Genomic DNA, 13017 nt, shown 5'->3' on the forward strand with positions numbered 1-13017 from the left:
TGGGTCCTGAAAGTGCCTTTAATGCCTGCTTCCCTACTAGTCTTGTTTAGTGGGGAGATTTATTGTACTGTACTATCCTATTTACTCCATATTGGGAACATTAAAAAGCTTCCCTTCTATTTGGACATCATGGGAGGTATCATGATTACTGCAGGATAAATGAAGCCATGCCAGTTGCTTCACAGATGGATTGATCATCAATAGACCTGGAACAATCATTTTGGATGAAAAATAAGTAAATCTACATGGAGGTAATGTACACATATGTATAAATAGAAAACAAACACTATCTACTTGTATTACCCATTGACATTTAAACAATCTTATTCTGCAGAACACACACATTTTATTTGTTAATATTCACAATTACAGGAATACTCTTAGATTGGATTTAAATGAATTTCAAAGTATGTTGTATCAAAATACCTTTCAGTAATAGTTGCAGTATACATCAGAAACGTAAATTGTAGGTAGTCCAAGATTGTACATTCCTCTCAAATTACCAAGAATCATCATTATATTTATTTATTCATTAAATATTATTTGTGCTTTAATTGAAAGGCAATTTCAAATGTTCTCTCATGTTGTAAAACCGTCTGTTAATTATTCATTAATTTCCTTATAGTGTAACTCGTAACACTTTGTAGAACCTGTTATTGTATTAAAACATTCTTCACGCCACTACTATAACATATATTGTAATATTATATATTAAATGATCATATTAGCGATAGAAGAGGAGAACGGCTGACTCGGTCATTTCTTTGCTGCTACTCCATCCAACATGTGTTCCAGAGCCATCCCAGTCAAAGGCAGCAAAGTCTCCGCACTGTCTGGGGTTTCCTTCTGGGATAAAACCTCCTCCACCAATGCAGTGCTGCAAATATAATAATAATAATAATAATTAATAATAATAATTGTATTCATTTATATAGCGCTATTAATTCCATAGTGCTTTACATACATGTATAACAAGTGCAAATGAAAAATAGAATGTATCTACTGTGTTTTAGAGTAAAATTAAAAGGTTGTTCCAGCACAACTCTCTTCAGCTTCAGGATGTGATGCCATAGCATATCATAACATAGCAGTATCTTAGTAGATGCTTGTTCACAGGATGTCAGCAATTCCACCCTCCTCCCGATGCTGAAGTGAGAGGTGTCAGAGCAATCCTTCAAGCCTAAAGGGAACTTGTCAGGTGCAATATGCACCCAGAACCATGAGCAGCTCTGTTTGCATATTTCTAGTCCCTGCCTAAGGGTACCTTCACACTTAGCGATGCAGCAGCGATCCGACCAGCGATCTGACCTCGTCAGGATCGCTGCTGCATCGCTACATGGTCGCTGGTGAGCTGTCAAACAGGCAGATCTCACCAGCGACCAGTGAACAGCCCCCAGCCAGCAGTGACGTGCAAGCGACGCTGCGCTTGCACGGAGCCGGCATCTGGAAGCTGCGGACACTGGTAACTAAGGTAAACATCGGGTATGGTTACCCGATGTTTACATTAGTTACCAGCGCACACCGCTTAGCTGTGTGTGCAGGGAGCAGGGAGCCACGCACACTGAGCGCTGGCTCCTTGCTCTCCTAGCTACAGTACACATTGGGTTAATTAACCCGATGTGTAATGCAGCTACATGTGCAGAGAGCCGGAGCCGGCAGCACAGGCAGCGTGAGAGCTGCGGAGGCTGGTAACTAAGGTAAATATCGGGTAACCACCTTGGTTACCCGATGTTTATCTTAGTTACCAGCCTCCGCAGCTGCCAGACGCCGGCTCCTGCTCCCTGCTCGCTTCATTTGTCGCTCTCTCGCTGTCACACACAGCGATCTGTGTGTCACAGCGGGAGAGCGCCTTTGAAGAAAACGAACCAGGGCTGTGTGTAACGAGCAGCGATCTCGCAGCAGGGGCCAGATCGCTGCTCAGTGTCACACACAGCGAGATCGCTAATGAGGTCACTGCTGCGTCACAAAAAGCGTGACTCAGCAGCGATCTCGGCAGCGAGCTCGCTGTGTGTGAAGCACCCCTAACAGTCCCTGTATATAGTTACATAGATAAAGGAATCTATAGAAAAAGTATTTCTAAAGATCTTTTATCAGATGGTAATAAGGCCAGTGACTAGTTGCAAGGGCATTATTTCCCTTGACTTGTTCACCCTCTTAGCATGGTAGTACGCCCATAGGGGCGTTCTAACATGCTATCTAATGCAGCATTACCAGCAGTGATGCACGTACCTGTGTACACTGTGCACGCTGCTCCGAATACCCCGCACTTCCAGTCATGCGCACTTGCGTACACCCAGCTTCATACTGAACATGAACCGAAGTGCGGGGCATTCAGATCATTGTTCACAGTGGACACTGCATTGAATAGCTTGTTAATATGCCCTTGAGGGCAGACTAGTCGGGGGAAATAACACCCTTGTGACTACTTGCTGGTCTCATTAGCATCTGATAAAAGATCTTTAGAAATTCTTTTTCTAAAAATCTCTTTATATCTATACTACTAGATGCAGGGACAGTTAGACAGGAATCACTAATATGCACCCAGAACTGCTCATGGTTCTGGGTGCATATTGCACATGACAGGTTCCCTTTAATGACGTAGCTGGATGAAAGGAGTTGTCCCATCTAAATCCACAAGTCTGCAGTCACTGTATGTGACTGCTGACTTATGAATCCTCACATCATGCACACTGTGCACTGTGTGGAATTTGTCACTGTCAAAGCCAGGTCACATGGCCACGAGTATGCGAGATACTGTACATACTCACGGCCACATTCAGACTAAATGGATGCGCTCTTACTTAGTACACTTGCATTGAGCGAGGACAGCTAATTGGACTCTGGCCATCAGTATGTAAAATGCATATTCGCGGCCTTGTTACTGCCATTCTGACCGGCAAATCCTCACAGTACACAGTGCACGCAATGTGAGGATTCACAAGTCTGCAGTCACATAGAGTGATACATAGAGGCACTGCAGACTTGTGGCTTTAGACTAGATACACACTTTGAAATTGCAGACAAAGTGGTAGGGTGAGATGTTGATAGTTGCTTGCCTTTACATTTTACACACATTATTAAGATTATTATTGGATGTATTATATTTGAATTATTATACTCACAACTTCTGAATTGCACCCTGTCACCTTCACTCCTGCACACAGAGCCAGGGCAGCTTTTTCATGATTAAAAGCCCGGAACTGGACAAAGCCAGGAACAAGCTCTCCTGCAATCAGAAAAAGAATTACTAGCATCGTATTCATGTAGACTATAATCATCTTACCACAACACAATAAAAATGCCCTTACTTTGTCCATTTGGTGAATAAAATGCTTTGGTCTTCTCAGCACTTCCAAAGTCATATACAACGGGAATGGCAGGTCCATTATTTGCAGGACAGGTTCCACCATTGTACACCACTGGATATATCTAACAGAATAAAATAAACATTTGTGGGCTAAAAACCAAGTTTAAAGTGGTTGTCCAGTACTTTAATATTGATGGCTTATCCTTAGGATAAATCATCAATACCAGATTGGTTGGGATGCGATATCTTGCACCCCAACCGATCAGCTTTCAGGCCATCTTTTAATTGCGTTCTTTCCGAGGTTCCACCACACAACTCTTCTATGCTGACCCTGAAATGAGGTTAGAGGGGAGGTAATGGAGCTACACATACATGCCAGGGAATGGGAGGCATCTTCAAGAACTTGCTTGCAAAAAGGGAAGTTGGAGCACCTTGCAATGTAGAAAAAAGAGAGACGACTATAGGGGCATCAGCTCATATGGAATTGGGCAGTTCAGCCATGGTTATAGACCTATTAATAAACCGTCTTCTGATAAATGAGAGTTATTACTTTTTTAGTGTTAGTCGTCTCTATTTTCTAAAATGCTATATTCTGTACTTATAGTGATACAGTCTCCTCATATTACAAAAACTAAAGTCTATACTTATTTGCCAGTGGATATGCCATAGAAAGTCAAGATGATAAACCCAATGTAGGTCATAGTGACCTGGTTGATTACTTACATTATATAGATGGAAGAGGTTTCCACCTTCCTGGGCAAAGAACCCATTGTCTGTGCGGTATCTTAGGATAGAGGCTTTTCTCCACTTAGATATGGGTGTTTTGTTGGGTACATGCCATAAGCCCAAGTCTTTTGACATAATATCATAATATCCTGGATTCTAGAAACAAATTGGTTTATAAAAAACATACAAATTGATTCTTTCTGAGATTGTATTTTAACAGGATTTGTATGCAAAGTGATTATTATTTTACAATGTATTCAACATATAATGGCGTTAAAGGGAACCTGTCACCAGCAAAAATGTTATTAACCTGCAGATATGAGGTTAATCTGCAGGTTAAAAGCATTTGGAAATTGTCTGTCACCTGTGGATTAAACCTCGCTGCCGGAAGGAAATGAGCTTTAATTGCCCGACTGCATTCAGGTTTCAGTCATGGGGACAGCGCCGGAATGGGTTCAGTCACCATTCTGTGTATGGAGCGCGGCGGATGTAACCATGACCTCTGCAATGACTGACAGCCCCACTGATATTTTATGGATACACTAAATATATTTGTTTTTTTTATATTTAACTTTTTTTTTATTTGAATAATAATCAAAGAGAAGAGCTTAAACTCTTTTTTTTTTTTTGCTTTAATTTTGTTCTTTACTACTTTTGTCATAATAAATTTCTTGTCCTCCAGTAAACTGAAAACTTTAATCGCTTGATCACAGTTAAGAGTCATAGAAATACTCCTGCATTGCAGTGTATTGTAAAGTGGTAATCTCCTATGGTCCACCCCACCTCCACCACTGTCTGATCACTTAGATACAATGTTTATTTCTGTCTACAGTGTCAAAGAGGTCACCTTGGAATGGTTGGAGAAGGCTCAACTCCTGATCCAGCTCCATACTTCCTTACTGGCCACATGATGTACATGTATTTCCTTGGTCAAGAAGGAATTAATGGCTATATATTGGAGAACGTCAACCTCAAACTTTACATGGTCTTATAGAATGTAAATTTAATAAAATTATTGTTGTCTAAAAAGTAAAAGTAATAACCTTAAAATCATCACTGGTAGCTCCTTCAGGTTGTCCAAATGTGGCGTAGTTAGCCCAGTTGTCATCTCCCTTTGGGTTATTGGGATTGTTTCCTGATTGGCTGGTCCAGCGATCTCCCTGTGTACATTTACCCTTGATGTCATTTTCATGGACACTGGCCACCAGTGTCCAACCTCCACCATCTGTAGTCATGTCACAGTAGGTCTGATAGGACAACCCAGCTTCAGTTGTCAGCGTGTATATTCCATCTACATAATACCAAGTATAACTAGGTCATACACTTGAATGATTTATAGAAATAGCAGATATATTTACACCAATCTGTTCTGATATTAAAAAACACCAACAAAATATTTTGTAGGTCACCTTTGTGATGCTTGAATCACTTTGACCCTTTGAAGCATGCAAGACATCTGATACTAAAGCGGGCTTTACACACTGTGATATCAGTAGCAATATCGCAAGCGAGCGTACCCGCCCCCGTCGGTTGTGCGTCATGGGCAAATTGCTACCCGTGGCGCACAACATCGCTTACACCCGTCACACATACTTACCTGCCTAGCAACGTTGCTGTGGCCGGCGAACCGCCTCCTTTCTAAGGGGGAGGTTCGTTCGGCGTCACAGTGGCGTCACTATAATAATATAACAATGGTCTGCACTCGGACTGAAGGAGATGATGGTGCACGTGAAAAGAGGGCGATGCCCTAGAGTCATATAATAATGAATTCACTGCACTCAAATTTGTAAATTTGCAAAGAGTGAAAAATAATTTATTGGAGCAAAGTGGTCAAGCAACATCCAATGACGTTTCGACCCATTTGAGAATCAAAAGCAACAGCGCTGCTGCGCTTGCAAATCACATATATCCTCAAGGCACCTTTTCCATATACTTCAGTGCCACAGTGCACATCATCCCTCACCCTACAGTCACCCATTACACAGCGACTTGACTAAGACCCAGGTGGGTCGAAACGTCGTTGGATGTTGCTTGACCACTTTGCTCCAATAAATTATTTTTCACTCTTTGCAAATTTACAAATTTGAGTGCAGTGAATTCATTATTATATGACAGTGGCATCACTAAGCGGCCGCCCAAAAGAAGCGGAGGGGCGGAGATGAGCGGGACGAACATCCCGCCCACCTCCTTCCTTCCTCATTGCGTGCGGCCACAGGTACGATGTTGTTCCTCGCTCCTGCGGTGTCACACATAGCGATGTGTGCTGCCACAGGAACGACGAACAGCATCGTACCTGCAACAGCAACGATAATCGGGATAGGAACGACTGGACAACGATCAACGATATGGTGAGTACTTTTGATCGTTACCAGTTGTTCCTGCGGTGTCACACGCAACGACGTCGCTAACGAGGCCGGATGTGCGTCACGAATTCCGTGACCCCAACGACATCTCGTTAGCGATGTCGTTGCGTGTAAAGCCCGATTTAGACATTAGTAACAGATCTCTCCTGTAATGGAGCTCCATGTGTCAGACCTAATTCGCATGAAAGTCTCACAGGTGCTCAATCAAATTGAGATGTGGGATCATTTGGAGGCCAAGAAAACACATTTACATTGTCCCTGAAAATACTCCTGAATTTTTTTTTTCAGTGGGGATCATGGTGCAATTTCTTGATAAAAAAAAAGTTCTTCACTGCCACTGCAATTAGGGATTACTGTATTAGGCTATGTGCACACTAGAAAAAGGATTTTTCTCAAGAAATTTCGTAAGAAATTTCTTGAGAGGGAAGGACTAGTGCACCTGCGTTAAAAAAAACGCACCAATAACGCATGCGTTTTTATCGCGTTTTGGTGCGTTTTTTGCAGGTTGTTCCCTGCGTTTTTTAATGCTTTAACAGCAATAAATAATATAGATAATAAATGGATAATTGATAGATAAATAAAAAAATAGATAGTGGATAAATAGATAGATAGAAAGATGGATAGATGAATAGATAGATAGATAATGGATAGATAGATGGATAGAAAGATAGATAAATAAATAGATAATGGATAGATGAATAGATGAATAGATAGATAATGGATAGATAGATGGATGGATAGATAGATAGATGGATAGATAATGGATAGATAGATAGATAAAGGATAGATAGATAGATAGATAGATAGACAGATGAATATATAGATAGATAATGGATAGATAATAGATAGATAGATAGATGGATAGACAGATAGATAGATAATGGATAGATAGATAAATAGATAGATAGATAGATAGATGGATAGATGAATAGATAGATAGAGGGATAGATAGATAGATGGATAGATAATCAATAGATAGAGGACAGATCAATCTATATATAGAGTCCCTGTGAGGACACACTGCAGTTCTCGCGAGCAGTAATGTGTTCACATTACCAACCGTGAGAAATGACCTGTAGTTACCCCTGCAGTCTCGTTACAAGGCTACATTAAGTACTGTGTGTCAGACGCTGCTGCAGCAGTCTGCAAGCGTCGTGGGACCTGTGTGGATTACACTGAAGCTCTGTGTTTGGGTGGGTTAATAAAGTGGTGAAAGAGGGGGTTTTTTGTTATTTTTTTAAAATAAAGGATTTTTCGGTGTGTGTTTTTATTCACTTTACCTATAGGTTAATCATGTAAGCTGTCTCATAGACGTTGCCATGATTAAGCTAGGACTTAGTGGCAGCGATACGCTGCCATTAACTCGTTATTACTTTGATTGCCATGGCATCACGGCAATCGAAAAGAGTCGGTAACACACCGGGACTGTTGCATAATGGATGCGACATTCTCGGGGTAGCGGCGGGCTGATATTCTCGGCTGCGGGAGGGGGGGGCATTAACCCTGGCCCTCGCCCTCCCCAGCCTGAGAATACCGGGCCGCCGCTGTGTGTTTACCTTGGCTGCATGGTAAAAATACGGCAGAGCCCACGTTTTTTTTCCGTTTTTTTATTTTTGATATGTACGTTTTATTTCTACGTATATTCTATATGTCTGTGTCTGTGTGTGAGTGTGAGCTGTGTGTGTTTACTCTTTCCTTAGCTTCCTCTTCCTGTCATAATGACATCACTTCCCTGCAAAACGCAGGGCAGTGATGAATGTTATATCTCGAAAAACGTGAAATATCACGGGAATAACGCAGGAAAACGCAATGAAACACACAGAATTTGCTACCTGCGTTATTCCCTGCATGATTTCATGATTACATTACAGTCAATGGAGTAAATAACGCAGTTAGCTGCAGAAAAGAAGTGACATGCTCATTCTTTTTCTCAAAAAATCTACTGAAAGAATTTTCTTGAGAAAAAAAATGCAGTGTGCGCATGTCTGCAGAAAGGTTTCAACAATTTTCTCAAAAAAATTCTGCAGCAAAAACGCACAAAAAACGCGGGTAAAAACGCATTGTGCGCACAGGGCCTTACTGTTAAGGGTGCTTTACATGAGACGAGCTATCATGCGATGCATCGTCGGGGTCACGGTTTTAATGACGCACTTCCGGCATCAATCATGACGTCATCTCGTGTGACACCTGTGAGCAACGCAGTATCGCTCACAAATCGTGAGTCGTGTACTCGTCGCTCAGTTTTAAAAAATTGTTTCATTAAAATGGCGCTGGTTGTTCATCATACCCGGGGTAGTACACATCGCTCTGTGTGACACCCCGGGAATGATGAACACAGCTTACCTGCATCCCGCGGCTCCCGCCGGCTATGCAGAAGGAAGGAGGTGGGCGGGATGTTTACGTCCTGCTCATCTCCGCCCCTCCGCTTCTATTGGCCACCGGCTGTTTGATGTTGCCGTGACGCCGAACGTCCCTCCCCCTTTAGGAAGAGGATGTTCGCCGCCCACAGCGAGGTCGCTCAGCAGGTAAGTAAGTGTGATGGGGGCTTCACGACTTTGTGCGAGACGGGCAGCGATTTGCCCGTGACGCACAAACGACAGGGGTGGGTACAATCGATCGTGAAATCGCACGATCGGTTGACTCGTATAAAGCAGGCATTACTCTGGTCTTGTTCTCATGCTCAAATGCCCAATGTAGGAACTGCCATTGGCAAAAAGTGGTGAACATGGCATTGTGAAATAACTCCAGAAGCAACTATATTGGCAGCAAGCTGAGATTGTAATGTGTGTTCCGAAATTGTTTTTTTTTTTTTTTATTAAAGGGAGTCTGTCAGCAGGTTTTTGCTACCTTATGTTAAAGCAACATGATGTAGGCAAAGTGATTCTGAATACAACGATGTATCACTTACGGTAGTGCATTGGCTGCAGCAGTTGTGACTAGAGATGAGCGGTGTTGGAAGCGAACCGTTCGCCAATTTCAAATTCGAGTTGTTTTGGGCAATGTTTGAGTCGTTCGACGAACTCGAATGATTTGCTTCACGTTCGACAGTTCGAGTTAATGTTCGATAACAGTTCGATCACCAAAACCGTGGCTTTTCACAGTAAGGCTATGTGTGCTCATTGTGTATTTGCATGTGTCCTGCATCCCCAGCACAAACCCTCTCTCTTTCCTACTCACCGATGACAGGCGCGAGGCTGTACGGCTGTCACAAAGCTCCGGCGGCTTTTCCTCTTTTGAAAATGGCTGCCGCTCATTATTCAATTTGGTATTCCCTGCTTTCCCGCCCACCGGCACCTATGATTGGTTGCAGTCACACACACCCCCACGCTGAGTGACAGCTGTCTCACTGCAACCAATCACAGCCGCCGGCTGGCGGGTCTATATCGTGCAGTAAAATAAATAAATAAATAATTAAAAAAACAACAACCTGCAGTTCCCTCCTAATTTTCATACCAGCCAAGATAAAGCCACATGACTGGAGGCTGGTATTGTCAGGATGTGGAGAGCCACGTTATGGGGAGCCCACCAGCCTACCAATATCAGCCAGCATTCGGGGGAAGCATTCGCCCGGAATTGCCGCATCCATTAGATGCGACAGTCCCGGGACTCTACCCGGCTCACCCCGAATTACCCTGGTGCGGTGGCAATCGGGGTAATAAGGTTAGGTTAATCATGACAGGCGTCTCCCCGAGATACCTTCCATGATTAACCTGTAAATGAAAGTAAATAAACACACACAATGAAAAATCCCTTATTTGGAATAAAAGACAAAAACAACCCTCTTTTACCACTTTATTTATCCCCAAACACCCATCCAGGTCTCAAGTAATCCACATGACACTTTCAGATCTGCTACATGAAGCTGACAGGGAGCATGCAGTAGTGTCGGGGTGTGTGTGGTGATGATAAAGAGTGCGGTATTGTCGGGCTGTGTGTGGGGATGATGACGGTGGCGGTAGTGCCTGTGTGTCTCTCTCTCTTTCTCTCTCTCTTTCTCTATCTCTTTCTCTCTCTTTCTCTCTCTCTCGCTTTCTCTCTCTCTTTCTCTCTCTCTTTCTCTCTCTCTTTCGCTCTATCTTTCTCTCTCTTTTTCTCTCTCTCTTTCTCTCTCTTTCTCTCTCTCTCTTTTTCTCTCTATCTCTTTCTCTCTTTTTCTCTTTCTGTCTCTTTCTCTCTCTATATATCTATCTGTCTCTCTCTTTCTCTTTCTCTCTCTCTTTTTTTTTTTTGCACTGATGCATCAGCTTATTGTGGGGTGGTTCTTTAGTTCAATAAAGATGCAGTCACTAATTGTGTTGTGTTTTTTTTCTAATAAAAATATTTTTTCTGTGCGTTGTTTTTTTTTATCTTTACTAGAAATTCATAATGGTCATGTCTATTTTGGCGTGCCTCCATGAATTTCGGGTTTAGTACCATCTGAGAATACAAAGTTGGTATTAAGCCCTTTATTACCCAGCGAGCCACCGCCATCACGGAAGCTGGACGAGACGGCTAAAGTGCCAGGAAATGGTGCTAAGAAACTATGCGTCATTTCCAGGGGTGGCTATGGGCTGCCGAGAATCTCAGCCCCCAGCTGCCTGGCTTTACCTGACTGGCGATCAAAATACGGTGGGAGCCTATTTTTTTTTTAACTATTTTTTTTAAATAAACAAAATTAATGGGCTTCCCTGTATTTTGATTGCCAGCCAAGGTAACGCCAGGCAGATGGGGGTGGTGGGGGGGGCTGTCTGATTTATCTGTGCTGAGAATCAAAAATACCGCGGAGCGCTACGTCATATTTTTAATGATTTATTTTTACAGTACTGTGATGTCAGGCAATCAAAATACAGGGAAGCCCATTTTTTTTAGTTATTTAAATAAATAATTAAAAAAAAATCAAAAATAATACGTGAGTTCCCGCTGCATTTTTTGTATTGGTAGCTAAGGGTAATCCAAGCAGCTACTGGCTGCTAACCCCCACTGCTTGGTGTTACCTTCACTGGCAATGGAAAATCCAGGGAAGCATTTTTAATTTTGCCAAAAAACTCAAATAAAAAAAATGATGTGGGCTTCGCCATATTTTTGTATGCCAGCCAGGTACAGCAGGCAGGTATGGCTGCCCCAACCCCCAGCTGCCTATTTGTACCCGGCTGGGAACTAAAAATATAGGGAAGCCCTTTTTTTAATTATTTCATGAATTTCATAAAATAATAAAAAAAAACTAAAAAAACGACATGGGTTTCACCCCATTTTTGTGTCCAGCCAGGTACAGCTAGGCAGCTGGGATTGGAATCTGCAGCACTGGTTGGCCCAAGCTTTCTGGGCCCCTCCACTGCGAATTGCAAGCCACAGCCGCCTCAGAAAATTGCGCTTTCATAGAAGCGCCATCAACTGGCGCTGTATCCAACTCTTCAGTGGCCCTGATGCAGGGTGGCTCACTGGGTAATAAGGGGTTAATACTAGCTTTGTTTTACTAGCTAGTAATAAGCCAGAGATTCTTAATGTCAGGGAAGTTTGACCCGGCCATTAAGAATCTCCAATAAAGGGTTAAAAAAAGATACCACACAGAGAAAAAATACTTTCATAGAAATAAATACACAAACACACTTAAAAACTCCATGTTTATTACTCCTTCTCACCCCTCCATGATTCTGGTCTTCTGTCTTCTTTCTCCCTCAACCTATGCAGCTCTGCTACATCAAACAGCACTGCATGGGAGGAAGACGCTGCTGCTTCCATGCAGTCTAATCGCTCAGTGAGCGAACAGAGGCTGCAGGTTGTAAGCGGTGATGTCACCACTGCCACCATTGCAATAGTAACCTGACAGGCGGGTTACTATAGCAATGGTGATCTCCAATCACCTGATTCCCAGCGCCGCTATTCACCGGCTGTGGCATCCAGTCCCTGCATGTGGGCTGATTCTGTAAAGAGCGCCGACATGTAGGAACGGGGAGCCAAGCATGTACCCAAGCATCTCACCGGTACACGGAGATGCTCGAACAAGCACCGAGTTCCGGAGAGATGCACTGCCAGAACCTAGCATAACGTCATAGCCATGTGACCAGTCTGTAGCCAATGAGATAATACACACGTGACTGGTCACATGCTATGACGTCACTGAAGGTCGTATCATCAGTGCTAGTTACCGGGAGGGCACAACGATGATCGGAAGGAGAAGCGGCGGGAGACAGAGTCTGCAGGATGCGTCGCAGGACCTGTAAGTATAATGGCAATGTTTATTAACTGTATGTGTATATGTATAATGTGTTTGTATGTGTTTGCGTTTGCCTGCAATTGTTTTCAATAAGGTTCGAAGGTGTTCGACGAACACACCCGCCGTTCGATGAACCGAACCGAACTCGAACACTAGCGGGGTGGCTCATTTCTAGTTGTGACACAATGCACTTGTGCTCAGAAAGTTAACCCGCCCACTCCTGGCTCTCTTCTTACAGGGTCTATAAACAAAAAGGTGCTAATCACAGTAGAGTATGTGGCTGGATTAGTGTAGTGCAAGCAATAGTAATCCTAGGTGATAAAACCTTCACTATAAGTAAACAACAGCACAGCAGGGTGTATCTGTGTGTCAGCCTCTATCTCCTACTGTCTTAAGATTACATAGAAAAAATCTGCTGGCAGATTCAC

At 42.9% G+C, this 13017-nt stretch overlaps 1 protein-coding gene across 2 annotated transcripts in view; it reads right to left on the bottom strand.

The window, feature by feature from the left end:
- Positions 1-333: 333 nt before the first annotated feature.
- Positions 334-13017, bottom strand: part of LOC142313355 (intelectin-1-like) — an 88917-nt gene continuing 76233 nt past the window's right edge. For both annotated transcript variants that reach the window (XM_075352371.1, XM_075352370.1), the window contains exons 4-8: positions 5077-5324; positions 4031-4189; positions 3309-3429; positions 3123-3226; positions 334-877 (exon numbers count right to left, since the gene is read on the bottom strand). In XM_075352371.1, coding sequence (XP_075208486.1) covers positions 725-877; positions 3123-3226; positions 3309-3429; positions 4031-4189; positions 5077-5324 — 785 coding nt within the window. In that variant the 3' untranslated portion in view covers positions 334-724. The remainder of the gene's footprint in view (positions 878-3122; positions 3227-3308; positions 3430-4030; positions 4190-5076; positions 5325-13017) is intronic.

This window comes from Anomaloglossus baeobatrachus, chromosome 5 (genome assembly GCF_048569485.1).
Source record: "Anomaloglossus baeobatrachus isolate aAnoBae1 chromosome 5, aAnoBae1.hap1, whole genome shotgun sequence".
Lineage (NCBI taxonomy): Eukaryota > Metazoa > Chordata > Amphibia > Anura > Aromobatidae > Anomaloglossus > Anomaloglossus baeobatrachus.